The 22911-nt window shown below is 39.5% G+C and overlaps 1 protein-coding gene across 1 annotated transcript in view; it reads left to right on the top strand.

Annotated features, from left to right (window-relative positions):
* Positions 1-22911, top strand: part of LOC150090459 (mitochondrial tRNA-specific 2-thiouridylase 1) — a 190487-nt gene that overhangs the window by 148549 nt on the left and 19027 nt on the right. The window contains exon 8 of the mRNA XM_090390324.1: positions 14579-14800. Coding sequence (XP_090246450.1) covers positions 14579-14800 — 222 coding nt within the window. The remainder of the gene's footprint in view (positions 1-14578; positions 14801-22911) is intronic.

The following is a 22911-nucleotide window of genomic DNA, read 5'->3' as shown; positions in this document are numbered from 1 at the left end:
ACGCTTCTTGATCATACCGGAGTTCGAGCCCGTGACCACCAAATACAGTGGATGCAGAAAGGTCAGGGAATGACCACCGCATATCCCTGGGGCAATATGGCCTTAGTTGCTAATGCTCCTAAAAACCAAATAACAAACAAACAACTGTCTTGTTTTGCACACGAAAGGCAAATAAAATTTTGTTTCTTTGCTTTGCTAAACTTTTTAATATTCAAGGAGGTGCACAGCCCCCAAAAAACTGGTCACAAATAATATATTTAATTGTTAGAATTTCGGTTTTTAGACTTAAGATACATATTTTTTCAATGGGCACACTGCTAGTTTCAGCCATTGTCACTATGGGGGAGAAGGAAAAACAATACTTGCCCTTAGTTAGCTCTGTTGGAGGTGGGTTGTAAACAGCATCAGATGCCAATTATTGCTTTATTTACAGAAGCTCTTTCTGTCGCCCTGGGCTATCCTTGGACTTGTCCAAGAATTATCTTAATAGTGGTGGTTCAAGAGCTATATGCAACGAGACAAAGGCAGGCAATATGCGATACTAAAAATGTAAAAAGGTGCTTTACCTGAAAGAGACAACACAAAAACTGGCAAGGCTCTTCACAAAGTGCATTAGAAAAGGTGGGACGCCTAAGCAGTGGAATAATGCAATCATAGTTTTGCTGCATAAGAAAGGAGATAAATCAGAAATTGTAAATTATTAGCATTTAATAGAGGCATTTGATGCAAGAAAGCAAGCTTATGCAGCATCAGCCAAAAAAAAAAAAGAGAAAAAAAAAAACAAAAAACCCCACTTCCACTTCACCCCTCTGTTCGTTCAAAAATACCTGTCCAGCTGAGCCTTAAACTTATTTAGGCTATCAACCTCCACTACAAGGGATGGAAGTCTGTTCCACCAACCAACCACCCGCTGGCTAAAGGCAAATTTCCGCACATCTATCCTACATCTGTCTTTCCTCAATTTGAATTTATGCCCTCTCAGGTGATTTTTCTGAGCTAGAGGAAGAATCCCATCAGCATTGAGCATGCTCAAACCATTCAAGGCTTTATACACCTCTATCAGATCACCTCGCTGGTGCCTAGTCTCCAGACACTGTAATTTGCAAAACCTTAAGCCTTTCTTCGTAAGAGCACCCCTTTGTTCCATTCACTAATCTTGTTGCCCTTCTCTGTACTCATTCCAGCAGCTCTACATCCTTCTTGAAATGAGGCCTCCAGACCTGTATACAGTATTCTATAGACCAATTAGCTTGTTATCCCACATCTACAAGTTGTTCAGAAGGGTCATTACTAACAGATTAGAAAGAATACTTGATGAGAATCAACCGAAAGAGCTAGCTGGCTTTAGGACAGGATTCTCAACTATGGATCACCTTCACGTAATATCACAGCTAATGGAGAAAGCAAATGAATATAAAACACCATTATGCCTGGCATTTGTGGATTATGAAAAGGCATTTGACTCCATACAGCATAAAGCAATGTTTTGGGCACTGGAAAGACAAGGCATAGATACCCCATATATTATGATTTTGAAGAAAATATATGAGAGTGCTACCTCCTTTATTAGACTAGACAAAGACAGTAGGAAATTTAAAATTGAGAAAGGAGTTAGCATTAGCATTAGTAGAGGCATTTGATGCAAGAAAGCAAGCTTATGCAGCATCAGCCAAAAAAGAAAAAAAAAAAAAAAAAAACCACTTCCACTTCACCCCTCTGTTCGTTCAAAATACCTGTCCAGCTGAGCCTTAAACTTATTTAGGCTATCAACCTCCACCACAAGGGATGGAAGTCTGTTCCACCAACCAACCACCCGCTGGCTAAAGGCAAATTTCCGCACGTCTATCCTACATTTGTCTTTCCTCAATTTGAATTTATGCCCTCTCAGGTGATTTTTCTGAGCTAGAGGAAGAATCCCATCAGCATTGAGCGTGCTTAAACCATTCAAGGCTTTATACACCTCTATCAGATCACCTCGCTGGTGCCTAGTCTCCAGACACTGTAATTTGCAAAACTTAAGCCTTTCTTCGTAAGAGCACCCCTTTGTTCCATTCACTAATCTTGTTGCCCTTCTCTGTACTCGTTCCAGCAGCTCTACATCCTTCTTGAAATGAGGCCTCCAGACCTGTATACAGTACTCTAGGTGGGGCCTGACCATCGCCTTATACAATGGAATAATCACCTCCTTATCCCTGCTGGAAAAATTCCTGTATATCATTGACAATACTCCATGAGCTACTCTTGCAGCCCATCTGCACTGCTCAGAGAACTTCATATCTGCCTGCACAACCACCCCCAAGTCCCTTTCATTCTCTACCACTGTCAGTGTAGTACCACAGAGTTGATACGTTGCTCTGGGGTTGCTGTTTCCCATGTGTAGTACTTTACATTTGTCAATGTTAAACTTCATTTGCCACCTCTCAGCCCATCTGCTCAACCTTTCCAGATCCTGTTGCAGCAACATAGTGTCAATAGTGTCCTTGACAACCCTGCCAACCTTTGTATCTTCTGCAAACTTGGACATTAAGCCCGATATACCATCATCAATATCATTTATAAATACAGAAAACAATAATGGACCCAACACTGAGCCCTGAGGGACTCCACTAATAACATCAGTCCACGATGAGCAGTATCCATTGATTACCACCCTCTGTCTTCTCCCCCTCAACCACCCCTTTATACATAGCAGCAATTTGCCTCCAATGTCACACTGCTCCAATTTGTGTAGCAGTCTTCCATGTGCAACAGTATCAAAATCCTTTCTAAGATCCAAGTATATAATATCAAAGTTATTCCCTGCATCCAGTTCTTTTGTGACTGCATCATAGTATCCAATCAAGTTGGTCAGGCAAGACTTCCCCTTAACAAAACCATGCTGTGTCTGAGCTATAACTGAAGTCTTGTCTAAATGATCCTGCAGTGCTTCTTTAACCAGTGCCTCCATTAATTTTCCTGGAACAGAAGTTAAGCTCACAGGTCTATAATTACTTGTGTCAGCCTTTGATCCTCCTTTGTGAATTGGGGTCACATTTGCACATTTCCAGTCTATGGGTACCTCCCCTGAGTCCAAGGAAGCTCTCATAATTATGGCTAAGGGTTTGCTTACTTCCTTTGCTACCTCCTTTAATATAACTGGATAGATCCCATCCACCCCGGGTGCCTTTCTTGTGTTTATCTTCAACAGTTTCTCCTCCACTTTACTCCTAGTTAGTTCAAGATTCTGTAGCTTACTGCTAGAGTTGAATACACCTCTGGCATTCCCCTCGCTGAATAACTCCTCTTGTGTGAATGTCGATGCAAAATATTCATTTAGTTTGTTAGCTACCTGAGCAGGATCATCAACACTTGACCCATCAATATCAAGTGGACCAATCTGATTCATCCCCTTCCTTCTAGAGTTTACATAAGTAAAGAACTCTTTGCTGTTTTTCTTTGCATCCCTTGCCAAGGATTTCTCGTAATCTGCCTTCGCCTGCCTAACCTCCTTTGTAACTTGGTTGCATATCAACTTGTATCTATCATAGGCTTCTGTGTCATGTGTTAATTTGTAAGTATCCCATGCATTTTTCTTCTCTGCCATATGCCTCATTAGTTCATCTGACATCCATTTTGGCCTAAACCTTGAACAATATTTCTTAGTTGGTATGTAAAGCCTAGTAGCTTCCAAGATAAGTTCTTTGAATGCTTCCCATTTTGAATTTGCTGTTGGTAACATCATCAGTTGGTCCCACTGTATAGAATTTAAATACTGTCTCAGTCCATCGTAGTCGCCTTTACGGAAGCAATAACCCTTCCCTTTACCCCTAATGGTAGTTACCTCTTTGAGTAAATCCCACTTCAGCACACTGTGATCACTGCCACCTAGTGGTTCATTTATCTGCAGATTCTTAATTCATGAAGAATCACTGCTGATAATCAAATCAAGAGTATTACTCCCTCTAGTTGCCTCCCGAACATGCTGATGTAGAAAACAATCATCCAATAAATCCACAAAAGCCCTGCTAGTGTGTGAGTAACCAGTCCCCAAATTCCAGTCAATATCTGGGAAATTAAAATCTCCCATTATAAGACACTCTGATTTACTGGCCCACTCTATTTCCCTGTACAGTTCCTTATTATACTCATCAGAGTCATTAGGCCTATAGCACACTCCTACTCTCAATTTTGATCTCCCAGTGATTATGTCACACCAAACTGACTCCACACTGCACTGTCCAGCGATGTCGACTGGCTTCACTTCCTTGGTTTTTATGTGTTTCTTAACTAATAGCATAACCCCTCCCCCCTTCCTATCCTGTCTATCCTTTCTGTAGACGTTGTACTCCCCAAATTGCAGTTCTGCATCCCTTATATCTGTGTGACACCACGTCTCTGATATCCCAACAATATCTGCCCTCGATGTTTTGAGCAATACCTCAAATTCATCAGATTTATTTACTAAACTCCTAGCATTGGTGTACACGCAAGTATACCTGCACCTGTTTCTATTCTTAGCTACCCTAACACAACCCATGTGTTTACTTGTACCGCAATGGCTCCCAGCAGTCTCTGAAATACCATGCATCTTGTTTTTCAGGCTTCTGCTCATTCTAATAGAAGCAGTGCAAGAATCTCTTTCACCTCTGCCAGTGGCTACTGTCAATCTATTGGTCTTTGTCTCCCCCCCCAAGTTAGCAGTTTTCCGACCCACCTAACACTGCCTCGATAGCATCAGCAAATATTCTTGCACCCTTTCTATTTAAGTGTATCCCATCCCTGTAGAAGCAATCTCTCCTGTTAACAAGTACAGTCCAGGCTGAAAAAAATTCTACCCCTTGAGCCTTGCACAATCTTTCCAGGGCCGAATTGATCGACAAGGCTCTCATCATATACTCCCTCCTATCGTGTCTGGGCAGAATTGCAGACACTTTCAAATTCAACCCTGATTCAACAAGGAGACACAATATCTCCGAAGATGTTTGCTGCTGCCCTTGAGGAAGCTTTCAGAAGATTAGACTGGTCGCAGAAAGGAGTCAATGGGAACGGAGAATACCTAAACCATTTACGATTTGGAGATGACATTGTGGTCATAAGCCACGATCCCAAAGAATTAGAGGAAAATCTTAATCAGTTATGCACAGTTAGTAAGGATTTTGGACTAAAGATGAATATGGCTAAAAAAAAAGTAATGATGAACAAGTATGTCACAGAAAGGGACATAATGATTGAAGGAGCAGTAATTGAAAAGGTGGAGTCATATACTTATCTGGGAAAAGTTATTAGCTGTAATAATGATAAATGGCTGGAAGTCAAGAGAAGAATAAATATTGGATGGATAGCATTCAGGAAATATAGTCACATACTGAAGAGCAATATCCCAGTTTGTCTGAAACGTAAAACAATGTATATTCCCCACCATGACTTATGGAAGTGAAACTTGGGCTCTCACCAAAAGAATGGAAGAGAAGCTGAGAACTACACAGCGAAGAATGGAACAAATTATATTGGGAATCAGACTGTTAGATAAGAAGAGAAACACATGGATTAGGTAGCAAACTCAAGTAAAGGACATTCTTATCAAAACTAAAGAACTAAAATGGTCTTGGGCATGACACATAGCTCGAAGACATGATGACAGATAGACTAAGAAAATAACAGAATGGTACTCCAGAGGAGCTAGAAGAAAACCTGGAAGACAAAGGCGGAGATGGATAGATGAAATTCATAAGTTTTTGGGTAGTAAATGGATGGCCTGTGCTCAAAACAGAAGGAACTGGAAAGTTGCTGGAGAGGCCTTCGTCCTGCAGTGGATTGAAAATGGCTGATGATGATGATGACCTGAAAGAGTGAAATGAAAATGGACATCACCATTAGAAAGGGCTCCCTTCTAGCAATCCAAGAGTATAAAATGTTGTTGGATTACTCATACTTAAACATAAAACTGAAGGACTGAACACGAGCAAATTCTTGCACCGTCAGTGCACATGCGCACTTCATAATCAGTGGTGATTCTAATAAGTGAAAATAGGAGGAATATTACCACAGGCTGTAAAAGTAAAGATCACAAATTTACACTTAATTACATTACCAATTAGCCAAATTATATGATAATTAAATGGAAATGAAAATCGGAAGAATATTTTCTGCAGGTTAGCAAAATAAAAATAAATTTATATATGTACCTAGCTTAATTGATACTGTAACATGTACATACTAATTGATATTTCTATACAGTGACATGTTTTTTTGGGTTTTAAATTTTAAAACAGTTAAAAAGATAAGAAATCAATAACAAAGAACGCGGCACGCACAAATTGCAACTAACACAATACGCACAAGAGAGATACAGAGTAACAAGTTTATGAAGCTTAAAAAATAGGAATGAAGAGAAGATTCCAAAAACTTAATTATGTTTTTATATGATTGAAGAGGAAGGGGAAACACATTTAGCCATAATAATGTAAAAACCCACAGAATTCCAGTCAGTATTATTGCAAAAGCAATAAGATCGTGTTTACCATCCTTTTATAATAGATTGCACTAACAGAAAAGCCCAATAAACTGGAAGCTTCAAATTGTTTTTATTGTTTTTTGGTTTTTTGGTAGTGAGCTCCATAAATGTGAGGTGCCACCGTAGCCAGGTTGGAAGGAACAGCAGTGCGTAGAACACCCTTCTTGATTAGACCGGGGTTCGAGCCCGTCACCACCAAATGCGGAGGATGCGGAAAGGTCAGGGAATGACCACCACATATCCCGGAGCAATATGGCCTTAGTTGCTAATGCTCCTAAAAACCAAATAACAAACAAACAAACAAACCATAAATGTGCTTTAGAAAAATATCACAAAGGTGATTAAAATTGATTCTTATAACCGACCATATGATAATCATAAAAGTGTAGTGCTTTTTAATGATTTGATTTGGTTTTTGAAATTAAAGTGGCTATTTCCACTAACCAGTGATCATGTTAACTGGCACCTACTTATTTCACTGTACAATGGGATGGGATGGGATGGGATGAACTTACGATTGTCTCCAACCAGACCAAGTGGTCTCTCCACTCAGCCAATAGCAACATTTGTAAACATGTTGGCTACATGTTTTGTTTTAGCATCCTTTAGTTGAAATGATTTTTTCTATTGTGCTTTAATCAATATATTACTTTTAATCAATATGTACAATTTCCATTATAAAAATCACCTTTTAGAGAGATAAATAGTTAAGTTATATAGTGAAAATTTCAACTTTCGAGGTCTTGGAACAAATTACCAAAAAACAATGTGTTATTGGGTTCACATTATGATATTTTCACGATAAGATGGTGTCTCTGGAACGAATTAATATGATAAAGGGGGGGGGGAGTCTACTGCATATATATATATATTCGATAACAAACTTCATAGCATAAGTGGTGCATAGTGTTATTATTGCATTCAGTTATAAGATTAGTGTAGTATTTTTAATTATATTGAATTTGAACCAAAATCATGCCTCAGAGCAGCAAAGCAAAAGCCTCAATGTAGTGGGAGCGCCTTAGCTTGAGTGAAAACTTAGGGGGGTGTCCTCTGAATCACAGGCTTATGAAATGTACTGCTTGTTTGATGTTAGTGGACTATCAGGAACGGAACCTGATTTTGCCAAGGGGCATGTCTTTCTGTTGTTTTTGCGCTTGGATTTTTCTGGTGCAAAGGCTACTTAGGCCATATTGCACCTATCATAGTTAATACTAATTTTATTGGCTTATATGAAAGCAGTTAGAAATGGTTATATAAACCTATTCATTTCAGAAAGAAGAAAAATTCTGAAAGGTTTGAATTTTCGCCTATGATATAGCTAAGTGACAATTCCTGTAAGTTTGAGAGATGAATGAAATTAGATGAGAGCTGTTATACAAGGTGCATTCCAGGAGTATATGTTTTATTGTGAGTGACCTGTGGCAATGTGTACACTGTGGAGGGTCATTACATGATAACAGGAATAGTAGGTCAAATAAGTGTGGCCTATTCGGGCTCTGGCCAGGACTACCTCTTCTTGTCTGTTTGTGCAGAAATTGGAGGCCCATAATTGCGGTGCAAGTTTAATTTCAAGGAGTTTGTTATGTATATGCATTTGCCACTGAAGTGTCCATCGTTCTTACATATATTTCGTATATGCATTTTGTAATCACTGAACAGGACCAGAAAATTCGTTGGGGCTGTGCTGAATGGATGCTTGGTAGCAGCATCTGCAGTTTTGTTTCCTGGTATTCCAGTATGGCCTGGGATCTCTGAGACTACTCAACTCTGATCTGATGAGCTGTAGTAATGGATGAGTAGGTGGAGAAATCTTTTGCATTGCTAATAGGGCACTTTGCGAGTCTGTGTATATTATGCTCTTTTGGATTGAGAGATGGAAAATGTTTTCCAGAGCAAGCTTTATGGCATATAATTCAGTGGTGTAACTACTGCATTCTGTCAGAAGTTATACAGAAATGGTAGTGTCGTGGAATACCACTGCTGCACCTGTTCCACTCTTGGACTTCGATCCATCAGTATATATTTTAGCGAAGTCAGGATAACATTGTATATGTGCAATGTGCAGCTGTTGGATGTTAATACACGTTAAAGGGTGTTTTCCCCATTGGCGGAAATAATTGTCACAAGACGGCATAATGACAGACCATGGAGGAATATGATCTATAGGTTCTTGGTGGACTTGATTGAGTTGTATATTCCAGTTTTCTGCTAGTTCCATTAACCTAATACCTGCAGGCCTAGTTGCTTATGGTTTGTTTCTAAAAGATCATGAGTTGTGGATCATTAAATATTGACAAATTAGGATGGGTCGACTGGCTTTGGATCTTGGTTGCGTAGTTCAGTAATAACATCTTTCTTCTGATCATTAGAGGAGCTTCATAGGCTTCTCCATAAAGACTTTGCACTGGAGATGTTCTGAATGCACCTAGGGCTATTCTAAGAGCTGAATGTTGAATAGGGTTGAGGCGAGAATAAAGCACTTTCCCTAGCAGAATCAAATATAGGTGCCCCATAGTCCAGTCGAGATCTGATTATAGATCTATATAAGTGAAGCAAGGTGTAATCGTCTGCTCCCCAGGTTGTTGCAGATGAGGCCCTGAGTACGTTAATTTTTTTTGACAAGCAGTCCGGAGATGTTCAATGTGATTTTCATAGTTTAACTTGTCAAAAATTAAGCCAAGGAGATGAATACTATTTGCAGTCGGAATAGGATGGTTAAATAGAAAGGGTGCAAGAATATTTGCTGGTGCTATCGAGGCAGTGTTAGGTGGGTCGGAAAACTGCTAGCTTGGGGGGATACAAAGACTAATAGATTAACACTAGCAAACAGAGCAAAGAGGGGGGATAAAGAATTCTTCACATATATAAATGCCAAGAAGAGCAGGACAAACCAGATCGGACCTTTATGTAAGGGAAAGGGGATAGTAATAAATACACCAGCTGCCGTTGCAGATGAACTCAACAGTTATTTTGCATCGATATTTACAAATGAAAAGCCTTTTGTGGCAAAGGGAAATTGTGGCAGCGAAGTTAAAAAATATGTAATTAATGATATTGAAATTTCGCAAGATTATTTAATGAAAAAACTTTCGAGCCTACAGACCAGTAAGGCTCCTGGAGTTGATGGAATATACCCTATAATCTTAAGAGAGGCGGCAAGCGAGTGCATTGAACCACTGAGGCTAATTATGTGAGCATCATTAGACTCTGGGGAGATTCCCTTGGATTGGAAAAGTGCAAATGTATCTCCCATACATAAGGGTGGCTCTAAAAGTGAAGTTGGAAATTATCGACCTGTCAGTCTGACTTCAGTAGTAGGGAAAATCATGGAGGCAATGATCAAGGGTGGAATTCAGGATCATTTGGATCGAATTGAAATTCTCAAGGATACTCAGCATGGTTTCGTAAAGGGAAAATCATGTTTAACAAATCTGGTTCGCTATTTCGAAAGGGTCACTCACGAGCTGGATTTAGGGAATAATTTCGACATTGTTTATTTAGATTTCAGCAAAGCTTTTGACTCAGTCCCACATGAGCGGTTGCTTTATAAGCTGGAACAGGTTGGAATCACTGGGAAAATCCTTAGATGGATAGAAGAATGGCTTCAGGGCAGGAGGCAGAGGGTTGTGATAAATGGCTATTCCTCAGATTGGGTTGATGTAAGAAGTGGGGTTCCCCAAGGATCAGTATTAGGACCACTGTTGTTTTTAATTTTCATAAACGACATTGATGAAGGGATAGAGGGCGTGATGTCTAAATTTGCAGATGATGTTAAAATTGGGAGAGTAGTTAATGATCACTGTCAAGCTGAGCTTCTTCAGAGAGACCTAGATAGACTTCAGGAATGGTCAGAAAAATGGCAGCTGTGCTTTAATCCAACAAAGTGTAAGGTATTACACCTGGGAAACAGTAATCCCAAAAAAACTTATTCACTTGGTGGAGTTCAACTAAAGCCAGTACTGGAGGAAAGGGACTTGGGTGTTACGATACGGTCAGATATGAAATTCTCTGAGCATTGTAAACAGGTTGCAAGGAAGGCCCATGGTGTCCTATCGATGATCTATCGAACTTTTGCAAGTAGAGATAGGGACGTGATAATCCCATTATATAAGGCTTATGTTAGACCACACTTGGAATACTGTGTTCAAGTATGGAGACCGCACCTGAAGAAAGACATTGAGCTTCTTGAAAGGGTGCAAAGAAGGGTAACTCGCCTGGTGAGATCGGCAAAAGGGCGTCCTTATGAAGAAAGACTTCGAATATGTGGGTTGCAGAGTTTGGAAACTAGACAACTTAGAGGAGATTTGATTGAGGTGTTTAAGGCTCTGAGAGGCATCAGTAAAATGAATGAGGACAAAATTTTCAAGATTATAAATGATGCTAGAACTAGGGGACATAAATTCAAGTTACGGGGGGAAATGTTTAGATTGGATTGCAGGAAGTTCTATTTTAGCCAGCGAGTTATAAATTACTGGAATAAGTTGCCTTCATGGGTGGTAGAGGCCGACAGTTTGGGGAAATTCAAAGGGCATCTGGATAGTACTTTCGGGTAAGGGAAGCACATAGGATGATAGGTTTAATTTCCTTTTTATTTATTTTTTATTTTATTTTATTTTATTTTATTTTTTTTTTAATTTATTAATTATTATTATTTAGTTATTTATTTATTTATTTATTTTTTGTTCTTATCATTGTTTTGTTCGGATTTTTTTTTTTTTTTGGCTGGTGCAGCATAACCCATAGGCTTTCTTGCACCATGCGGCCGTTACTAATACTAATACTAATACTAACAGTAGCCACTGGTAGAGGTGAAAGTGATTCTTGCACTGCTTCTATTGGAATAAGCAGAAACCTGGAAAACAAGATGCAGGGTATTTCAGAGACTGCTGGGAGTCATTGCGGTACAAGTAAACACACATGGGTTGTGTTAGGGTAGCTAAGAAGAGGAAAAGGTGCATGTATACTTGCGTGTACACCAATGCTAGGAGTTTGGTAAATAAATTTGATGAATTTGAGGTATTGCTCAAAGCATCAAATGTGGATACTGTTGGGATATCAGAGACGTGCTGTCACACAGATATAAGGAATGCAGAACTGGAATTTGGGGAGTACAACATCTACAGAATGGATACACAGAATAGGAAGGGAGGAGGGGCTATGCTATTAGTTAAGAAACACATAAAATCCAAGGAAGTGAAGCCAGTCAACATCACTGGACAGTACAGTGTTGGGTCAGTTTGGTGTGACATAAGCATTGGGAGATCAAAATTGAGAGTAGGAGTGTGCTATAGGCCTAATGACACTGATGAGTATAATAAGAAACTGTACAGGAAAATAGAGTGGGCCAGTAAATTAGAGTCTTATAATGGGGGATTTTAATTTGCCAGATATTGACTGGAATTTGTGGGTTAGTCACTCTAGCAAGGCTTTTGTGGATTTATTGGATGATTGTTTTCTACATCAGCATGTTCGGGAGGCAACTAGAGCGAGTAACACTCTTTATCTGATTATCAGTAGTGATTCTTCATGCATTAAGAATCTGCAGATAAAGGAACCACTAGGTGGCAGTGATCACAGTGTGCTGAAGTGGGATTTACTCAAAGAGGTAACTACCATCATGAGTAAAGGGAAGGGTTTTTGCTTTCGTAAAGGCGACTACGATGGTCTGAGACAGTATTTAAATTCTATACAGTGGAACCAACTGATGATGTTACCAACAGCAAATTCAAAATGGAAAGCATTCAAAGAACTTATCTTGGAAGCTACTAGGCTTTACATACCAACTAAGAAATATTATTCAAGGTTTAGGCCTAAATGGATGTCAGATGAACTAATGAGACATATAGCAGAAAAGAAAAATGCATGGGATACATATAAATTAATGGGTGACATGGAAACTTATGATAGATATAAGCTATTCTGTAACCAAGTCACAAAGGAGATTAGGCAGGCAAAGGCAGATTATGAGAAATCCTTGGTGAAGGATGCAAAGAAAAACGGAAAAGAGTTCTTTACCTATGTAAACTCCAGAAGGAAAGGAATGAATCAGATTGGTCCACTGGATATTGATGGTTCAACAGTTGAGGATCCTGCTCAGGTGGCTAACAAACTAAACGAGTATTTTGCATCTACATTCACACACAAAGAGTTATCCAGGAAGGGGAATGCCAGAGGTGAAGTAAACTCTGGAGCGAGCTAGATGATTATGTAATAACTGAGATGTTGAGGATAAACACAAGAAAGGCACCCGGGGTGGATGGGATCTATCCAGTTATATTAAAGGAGGCAGCAAAGGAAGTAAGCAATCAATTAGCCATAATTATGAGAGCTTCTTTGTACTTGGGGGAGGTACCCATAGACTGAAGATGTGCAAATGTGACCCAAATTCGCAAAGGAGGATAAAAGGCTGACACAAGTAATTATTGACCTGTGAGTTTAACTTCTGTTCCAGGAAAATTAATGGAGGCACTGGTTAAAGAAGCACTGCAGGATCATCTAGGCAAGACTTCAGTTATAGCCCGGACACAGCATGGTCTTGTTAAGGGAAAGTCTTGCCTGACCAATTTGATTGGATACTATGATGCAGTCACAAAAGAACTGGATGCAGGGAATAACTTTGATATTTTATATTTGGATTTTAGAAAGGCTTTTCGTACTGTTGCACATGGTAGACTGCTGCACAAATTGGAGCAGTGTGGCATTGGAGGCAAATTGCTGCTATGGATAAAGGGGTGGTTGAGGGGAGAAGACAGAGAGTGGTAATCAATGGACACTGCTCATCGTGGACTAATGTTATTAGTGGCGTCCCTCTGGGTTCAGTGTTGGGTCCATTATTGTTTTCTGTATTTATAAATGATATTGATGATGGCATATCAAGCTTAATGTCCAAGTTTGCAGACAATACAAATGTTGGCAGATTTGTTAACGACACTACTGATGCTATGCTGCTGCAACAGGATCTGGCAAGGTTGAGCAGATGGGCTGAGAGGTGGCAAATGAAGTTTAACATTGACAAATGTAAACCTAAATTTTTTGTTTACATTTTATGTAAACCAACCACACTTTATTGCAGTGTCATATGGGAAACAGCAACCCTACAGCAATGTATCAATTCTGTGGTGCAACACTGACAGTGGTTAAGAATGAAAAGGACCTGGGGGTAATTGTACAGGCAGATATGAAGTTCTCTGCACAGTGCAGATGGGCTGCAAGTGTAGCTCATGGTGTCTTCTCAATGATATACAGGAATTTTTCTAGCAGAGATAAGGAGGTGATTATTCCATGGTATAAGGCAATGGTCAGGCCACACCTTAAACACTATACAGGTCTGGAGGCCTCATTTCAAGAAGGATGTAGAGCTGCTGGAACGAGTACAGAGAAAGGCAACAAGATTAATGAATGGAACAAAGGGTTGCTCTTACTAAGAAAGGCTGAAGTTTTGCAAATTACAGTGTCTGGAGACTATGCAGCGGCGAGGTGATCTGATAGAGGTGTATAAAGCCTTGAATGGTTTCAGCATGCTCAATGCCGATGGGATTCTTCCTCTTGCTCAGAATAATCACCTGAGAGGGCATAAATTCAGATTGAGGAAAGACAGATGTAGGATAATGTGTGGAAATTTGCCTTTAGCCAGCGGGTAGTTGGTTGGTGGAACAGACTTCCATTCCTTGGTGTGGAAGTTGATAGCCTAAATAAATTTTAGGCTCAGCGCTGTACAGGTATTTCGAACAAATGGAGGGGTGAGGAAATGGAATTTGTTTTTTTTTTTCTTTGGCTGAATCCGCATAAGCTTGCTTTCTTGCATCATATGCCCCTACTAATGCTAATAAAGGTCTCAGATGCAAGTCCCAGCCGAGAACTAGTTGCATATGGGTGGAAACCCAGGCAGCAATTAGGATGGAGGCTCATTCAAATGACAAAATGATAAATACCCTTATTGCAGTCTCATAGTGTTAGATATCTGTGTAATAACCAATTTTTATGTACTGCTATTATGTCATAATTTAACATTACTCATGTGTTTGGTATTCCATATCAGATTGTCGACATTAATAATACTTAATTTTAATCCTTTTTTTCTAGGCACCTGGAAATGACCATCCATCACTATTCACCCAAAGTATGTTAATTGGCTCACTTTACTGGATCAATAAGACACCACATGAGATTGAACAGAATCAGAAGTTGGAATGTTATTTTCGATTTCAGCATCAATATCCACTTGTAAAATGCACAATATTTCCAAAACCAAAACATTCTCTTGTTGTACTATACGAACCACTACGAGCTGTAGCACCAGGACAGGTAAGAAATTGCAAAATAAAAATATATTTTTTTTTAAATAAATATATATATATATGCAATATTATAACAGAATAAAGGAAATGAATAAAATAGTTACTATAGAGAGTAAAGTAAACAATCATTAATACAGAGAATGAAATACTAGACAAGTACATTATTCTCTAACAAACAACTATTATAATTTGATTGAACATTGTAATTGCCTATAACATAAGCATGAATGTTTTCATCTAAGAAAATAATACATATTGTATTATTTTCTTAGATCAAAGCAACTAGCTATGTGTACCTTGAGTCACGTAAAGTACTGCACTAGTGCTCTAAAGAAGAAAATTAGAATTAAAAATATTTTATATGCAGTTGATTTTGCTGCAACAAGATCTAAACAAATTAGGCTGATGGAATGAGAAGTGACAGCTGAATAAACATTGATAAATGCAAGATACTGCATATGGGTAAGCTTTAATCCCAGATTAACATACAACTGTGTGGTACTACACTTAGAGCAGTGGAAAATGAAGATCTGGGTAATTGTTGCAGTCAGATATGAAATTCTCTGAGTAATGCAGACAGGCTGTCAACACATCTCATGGAATTTTGTCTGTGAAATATAGGAACTTTGCTAGCAAAAGCAAGTAAGTAATTATCCTGTTGTATAAGGCAATGGTTAGGCTGCATCTTAAGTACTGCATACAGATCTGGAGGCCTTATTTTAGGAATGATGTAGATCTGCTAGAACAGGTGCAGAGAAGGCAACAAGATTGGTAAAGCAAATGAAAGGATGGTATAGGGTTCAATTCTGAAAATTGCAGCATCTTGAGACTAGAATGAAATACTTAAGCAACTACATTATTCTCTAGTAAACTACTATTATAATTTGATTGATCATTGTAATTTCTTATATAACTGAAAGCATTACAATACTGAAAACATTTTAGTGCTTTCAGTTAATAAAAAAATAAACATTGATCTAGATCAAAGCAGCTAGCTAAAACCAGCACCTACAAGATGATCTGATCGAGGTTTTAAGCATTTTAATGGATTGAGCAAGCTCAGTGCTGATGGTATTCTTCCTCTTGCTCAGACTACACATATGAGTGAGCATAAATTCAAATTGAGGAATAATAATAATCTGCCAATTATATGATATTGAATGACTTGTTTTCAAGAGCACCATTCAGTGTACCTAAACCATAATTAGCTATAGTACCTGTTCCTGGTTGTGGTAAACCACAACCAGGAACATTGAAATTAAATGGGCATTGAAATTAAATAGTGCACAATTCTGGCACTTGACAATGTGTTAAATAATAAATAAACAATGATACACTGAGTGGCCTTTTTATTAAATACTTAATGTACTTAAAAGTGGGTGGTTTAGCCAGTGGGTGGTTGATTGCTGGAAAAAAATTTCCATCTGTCGTGGAAGCTCATAGCTTAAATTCAAGGAAGAACTGTCCAAACTTTTATAGTGAATGGATATGTGAAATGGAAACGGGGGGTTTTTTTTTTTTTTTTTTTGGCTGGTGCTGTATAAGCTTGCTTTCTTGCATCATATCATCCGTGGAAGCTAGAACCCTGAACAGTAAAATTTCAAGATGGCTCACACAGCAACTCAGAAGAATCCCACTACTATTAAGAAGAACCAATACCTAGTGTTCAACTTAAGACGGTAAACATTGAACCTGATAACTTAGTTTCATTTGACATCGACTCCATGTTCACCACTATTCTTCTAGAAGCCAAACTACAGCTCAAAGAATCACTTGACCTTGTGATTAGGCAATCCAGACACCTCCCAGTAGAATTGATACTGGAACTTGTCAACCTCTCGGTAGGACCTACCTACTTCTCCTTTGATAGAAATTTCTTCTCACAAAAATCCAGCGAAAACTCAGCATGTACTATTCACTCTCACCGCTCTTGGCTGGAAACCTACTTCTTACATGATCAAAGGTTAAAACCTAAATTCTGGGTGCATTAATGCCAACAACATATTGTGCATCTGGAATGGCAGCCTGCAAGACCTGCATAGCTTTCATCAATCCATAAAATTTTTAATGGGAATAGAAGAAAAGAGCTCCCTGCCTTTCCTGGATGTTCTTCTCCACAAAGACCCAACAGTATAGAAAATTTGGTATACAGAAAACCTACTGATAGAGGTCCCATTATCCAGTAGAATTCCGCCCCACCCCACTGCATGAAAATAGGAAGCATGAAATCATATGTTCTCTGAGCCCCCAACTTCGGCAGAAAGAACTCTCAACCATAGTCCGAATAGCTCTCAATAATGGTTACCTGCTACATGTGATAAGCAAAGTAATAAACCAGACCAAAAATGAAGTCAGTAAATCCAGAATAAAAATTAAAGATCTCCCCAATATAGAGAAAGTTGTCCGTGATTTCTCTTTTAATTATCTTCGGAAATATTTGATTGATTGCTGAGATCATAGCAGCAAACAGTGTGGTAACATATTAAGTTTCATTTTTAGCATTAGCATTAGTAGAGGCATTTGATGCAAGAAAGCAAGCTTATGCAGCATCAGCCAAAAAAAAAAAAAAAAAAAAACCCACTTCCACTTCACCCCTCTGTTCGTTCAAAATACCTGTCCAGCTGAGCCTTAAACTTATTTAGGCTATCAACCTCCACCACAAGGGATGGCAGTCTGTTCCACCAACCAACCACCCGCTGGCTAAAGGCAAATTTCTGCACGTCTATCCTACATCTGTCTTTCCTCAATTTGAATTTATGCCCTCTCAGGTGATTTTTCTGAGCTAGAGGAAGAATCCCATCAGCATTGAGAATGCTTAAACCATTCAAGGCTTTATACACATCTATCAGATCACCTCGCTGGTGTGCCTAGTCTCCAGACACTGTAATTTGCAAAACTTAAGCCTTTCTTCGTAAGAGCACCCCTTTGTTCCATTCACTAATCTTGTTGCCCTTCTCTGCACTCGTTCCAGCAGCTCTACATCCTTCTTGAAATGAGGCCTCCAGACCTGTATACAGTACTCTAGGTGTGGCCTGACCATTGCCTTATACAATGGAATAATCACCTCCTTATCCCTTCTGGAAAAATTCCTGTATATCATTGACAATACTCCATGAGCTACTCTTGCAGCCCGTCTGCACTGCTCAGAGAACTTCATATCTGCCTGCACAATCACCCCCAAGTCCCTTTCATTCTCTACCACTGTCAGTGTAGTACCACAGAGTTGATACGTTGCTCTGGGGTTGCTGTTTCCCATGTGTAGTACTTTACATTTGTCAATGTTAAACTTCATTTGCCACCTCTCAGCCCATCTGCTCAACCTTTCCAGATCCTGTTGCAGCAGCATAGTGTCAGTAGTGTCCTTGACAACCCTGCCAACCTTTGTATCATCTGCAAACTTGGACATTAAGCTTGATATACCATCATCAATATCATTTATAAATACAGAAAACAACAATGGACCCAACACTGAGCCCTGAGGGAATCCACTAATAACATCAGTCCACGATGAGCAGTGTCCATTGATTACCACTCTCTGTCTTCTCCCCCTCAACCACCCCTTTATCCATAGCAGCAATTTGCCTCCAATGTCACACTGCTCCAATTTGTGTAGCAGTCTTCCATGTGCAACAGTATCAAAAGCCTTTCTAACGTCCAAGTATATAATATCAAAGTTATTCCCTGCATCCAGCTCTTTTGTGACTGCATCATAGTATCCAATCAAGTTGGTCAGGCAAGACTTCCCCTTAACAAAACCATGCTGTGTCTGAGCTATAACTGAAGTCTTGTCTAAATGATCCTGCAGTGCTTCTTTAACCAATGCCTCCATTAATTTTCCAGGAACAGAAGTTAAGCTCACAGGTCTATAATTACTTGTGTCAGCCTTTGATCCTCCTTTGTGAATTGGGGTCACATTTGCACATTTCCAGTCCATGGGTACCTCCCCTGAGTCAAAGGAAGCAAGCAAACCCTTAGCCATAGTTATGAGAGCTTCCTTTGACTCCCAGTTATTTCAAGATTCTGTAGCTTACTGCTAGAGTTGAATACACCTCTGGCATTCCCCTCGCTGAATAACTCCTCATGTGTGAATGTCGATGCAAAATATTCATTTAGTTTGTTAGCTACCTGAGCAGGATCATCAACACTTGACCCATCAATATCAAGTGGACCAATCTGATTCATCCCCTTCCTTCTAGAGTTTACATAAGTAAAGAACTCTTTGCTGTTTTTCTTTGCATCCCTTGCCAAGGATTTCTCGTAATCTGCCTTCGCCTGCCTAACCTCCTTTGTAACTTGGTTGCATATCAACTTGTATCTATCATAGGCTTCTGTGTCATGTGTTAATTTGTAAGTATCCCATGCATTTTTCTTCTCTGCCATATGCCTCATTGGTTCATCTGACATCCATTTTGGCCTAAACCTTGAACAATATTTCTTAGTTGGTATGTAAAGCCTAGTAGCTTCCAAGATAAGTTCTTTGAATGCTTCCCATTTTGAATTTGCTGTTGGTAACATCATCAGTTGGTCCCACTGTACAGAATTTAAATACTGTCTCAGTCCATCGTAGTCGTCTTTACGGAAGCAATAACCCTTCCCTTTACCCCTAATGGTAGTTACCTCTTTGAGTAAATCCCACTTCAGCACACTGTGATCACTGCCACCTAGTGGTTCATTTATCTGCAGATTCTTAATGCATGAAGAATCACTGCTGATAATCAAATCAAGAGTATTACTCCCTCTAGTTGCCTCCCGAACATGCTGATGTAGAAAACAATCATCCAATAAATCCACAAAAGCCCTGCTAGTGTGTGAGTAACCAGCCCCGAAAATCCAGTCAATATCTGGGAAATTAAAATCTCCCATTATAAGACACTCTGATTTACTGGCCCACTCTATTTCCCTGTACAGTTCCTTATTATACTCATCAGAGTCATTAGGCCTATAGCACACTCCTACTCTCAATTTTGATCTCCCAATGTTTATGTCACACCAAACTGACTCCACACTGCACTGTTCAGCGATGTCGACTGGCTTCACTTCCTTGGTTTTTATGTGTTTCTTAACTAATAGCATAACCCCTCCCCCCTTCCTATCCTGTCTATCCTTTCTGTAGACGTTGTACTCCCCAAATTGCAGTTCTGCATCCCTTATATCTGTGTGACACCACGTCTCTGATATCCCAACAATATCTGCCTTTGATGTTTTGAGCAATACCTCAAATTCATCAAATTTATTTACTAAACTCCTAGCATTGGTGTACACGCAAGTATACCTGCACCTCAACAATGATCTTGCTGTGCCATGAGTGTGCGCAGAATGACTCCTGTGTGCACCGTGTCAGTAAGATGGTGACCTGTGCAACAGAAACGCAGTGCATGTTGGTGTACGCAGAATTTAAATCTGTCATAACAGTGCAACATCAATACCAATGTACTTACAGACAAGATGCACCAACAGACAAGACTATAATACGTTGGATTAATCAGTTTAAGGAAACTGGCAGTGGCCATCTTGCTGACACTGACTGAGGCAGTGCACACTCACGGCCCAGCCAAGGTCATTGTTGAGGAATCAACTAAAATTTAGTGAGTTGCCACACTGTTTACTGCTACGATCAGAGCAATCGATCAAATATTTCCGAAGATAATTAAAAGAGAAATCACGGACACCTTTTTCTGTGATCCTGTATATGTATCCCACATGTCCTCAGTAAAAGATAGCAAAAGCAGCCAGAACAGGAGTAGCCACCTTCTTCGACACCCAATCTTTCCTTAAGCAAAGGCACAAATTACCAGGAAATTAGCATTAGCATTAGTAGAGGCATATGATGCAAGAAAGCAAGCTTATGCAGCATCAGCCAAAAAAAAAAAAAAAAACTCGCTCCCATTTCACCCTTATGTTCATTCCAAGTACCTGTCCAGCTCAGCCGTAAATTTATTTAGGCTATCAACTTCCACATCAAAAGATGGAAGTCTGTTCCACCAACCAACCAACCGTTGGCTAAAGGCAAACTTCCGCACATCTATCCTGCATCTGTCTTTCCTCAATTTGAATTTATGCCCTCTCAAATGATTATTCTGAGCAATAGGAAGAATTCCATCAGCATTGAGCATGCTCAAACCATTTAAGGCTTTATACACCTCAATCAGATCACCTCGCAGGTGCCTAGTCTCCAGACACTGTAATTTGCAAAATTTAAGCCTTTCTTCGTGAGACAACCCTTTGTTCCATTCACTAATCTTGTTGCCCTTCTCTGTACTCGTTCCAACAGCTCTGCATCCTTCTTAAAATGTGGCCTCCAGACCAGCATACAGTGTTTAAGGTGTGGCCTGACCATTGCCTCATACAAAGGGATAATCACCTCCTTATCCCTGCTAGAAAAATTCCTGTATATCATTGACAAGACACTATGAGCTACTCTTGCAGACCATCTGCACTGCTCAGAAAACTTCATATCTGCCTGCACAATTACCCCCAGGTCCTTTTCGTTCTCTACCATTGTCAGTGTAGTACCACAGAGTTGATATGTCACTCTGGGGTTGCTGCTTCCCATATGTATTACTTTACATTTGTCAATGTTAAACTTCATTTGCCACCTCTCAGCCCATCTGCTCAACTTTTCTAGATCCTGTTGCACCAGAATACTGTCATTAGTGTCCTTAACAACCCTACCAACCTTCGTTTCGTGTGCAAACTTGGACATTAAGCTTGATATACCATCATCAATGTCATTTATAAATACAGAAAATAACAATGGACCCAATACTGAACCCTGAGGGACTCCACTAATAACATTAGTCCACGATTAGCAGTGTCCATTGATTACCACTCTCTGTCTTCTGCAACTCAACCATCCCTTTATCCATTGCAGCAATTTGCCTCCAATGCCACACTGCTCCAATTTGTGCAGCAGTCTTCCATGTGCAACAGTATCAAAAGCCTTTCGAAGATCCAAATAAATGATCAGTTCCTTTGTGACCTGCATCCAGTTCCTTTGTGACCTGCATCCAGTTCCTTTGTGACCACATCATAGTATCCAATCAAATTGGTCAGGCAAGACTTTCTCTTAACAAAACCATGCTGTGGCCGAGCTATAACTGAAGTCTTGTCTAGATGATCCTGCAGTGCTTCTTTAACCAGTGCCTCAATTGATTTTCCTCGAACAGAAGTTAAACTAACAGGTCTATAATTACTTGCGTTGCCCTTTGATCTCCTTTGTGAATTGGGGTCACATTTGCACATCTCCAATCCATGACCTCCCCTGAGTCCAAAGAAGCTCTCATAATTATGGCTTACTGTTTGCTTACTTCCTTTGCTGCCTCCTTTAACTGGATAGATCCCATCCACCCTAGGTGCCTTTCTTGTGGTTATCTTCAACAATTTCTCTTCCACTTTCCTCTCGGTTATTACAAAATCATCCAGCTCACTGCCAGAGTTTAACTCACCTCTGGCATTCCCCTCCCTGAATAACTCCTCATGGGTGAATGTAGATACAATACTTATTTAGTTTGTTAGCCACCTGAGCAAGATCATCAACTGTTAATCCATCAATATCCAGTGGACCAATCTGATTCATCCCTTTCCTTCTAGAGTTTACATAGGAAAAGAACTCTTTTCCGCTTTTCTTTGCATCCTTTGCCAAGGATTTCTCATAATCTGCCTTTGCCTGCCTAATCTCCTTTGTGACTTGCTTACAGACCTGCTTATATCTATCATAGGCTTCCATGTCACCCATTATCCATAGTCCAAGAGGACCAGTATACCATATAATGTGCAGCTGTGGAGCCTTATACATTGGAGAATCCTGCAGGCTTCTTTTTTTTTTCTTCAAGACTGGATAAACACAGGAAGGATTTGCAATGTGATTCATTGAACCTATCATACCACATAAAATCTCTGGAAATTTGAGGACACATATGAGGAATTTTGCTCTACACAGAGCAAAACTACAAAAGCAGAACCTTTAAGGAAGTCTTTTTTATTAAGAACTTCACTAACCTTTACATTAACAGAACACTGGGATCAAATTTTTACTGCCTATATTTTAACCACAACAATATAAAAGGAAATGAAATGTTTACATTCCATACCCCCCCCCAAACACAAAGCAAGGTGCTC

Source organism: Mastigoproctus giganteus, chromosome 2, assembly GCF_048544385.1.
Source record: "Mastigoproctus giganteus isolate SK-2022 chromosome 2, ASM4854438v1, whole genome shotgun sequence".
Lineage (NCBI taxonomy): Eukaryota > Metazoa > Arthropoda > Arachnida > Uropygi > Thelyphonidae > Mastigoproctus > Mastigoproctus giganteus.
The sequence above is the reverse complement of the archived record's forward strand: the minus strand, read 5'-3'. Positions and strand labels throughout refer to the sequence as shown.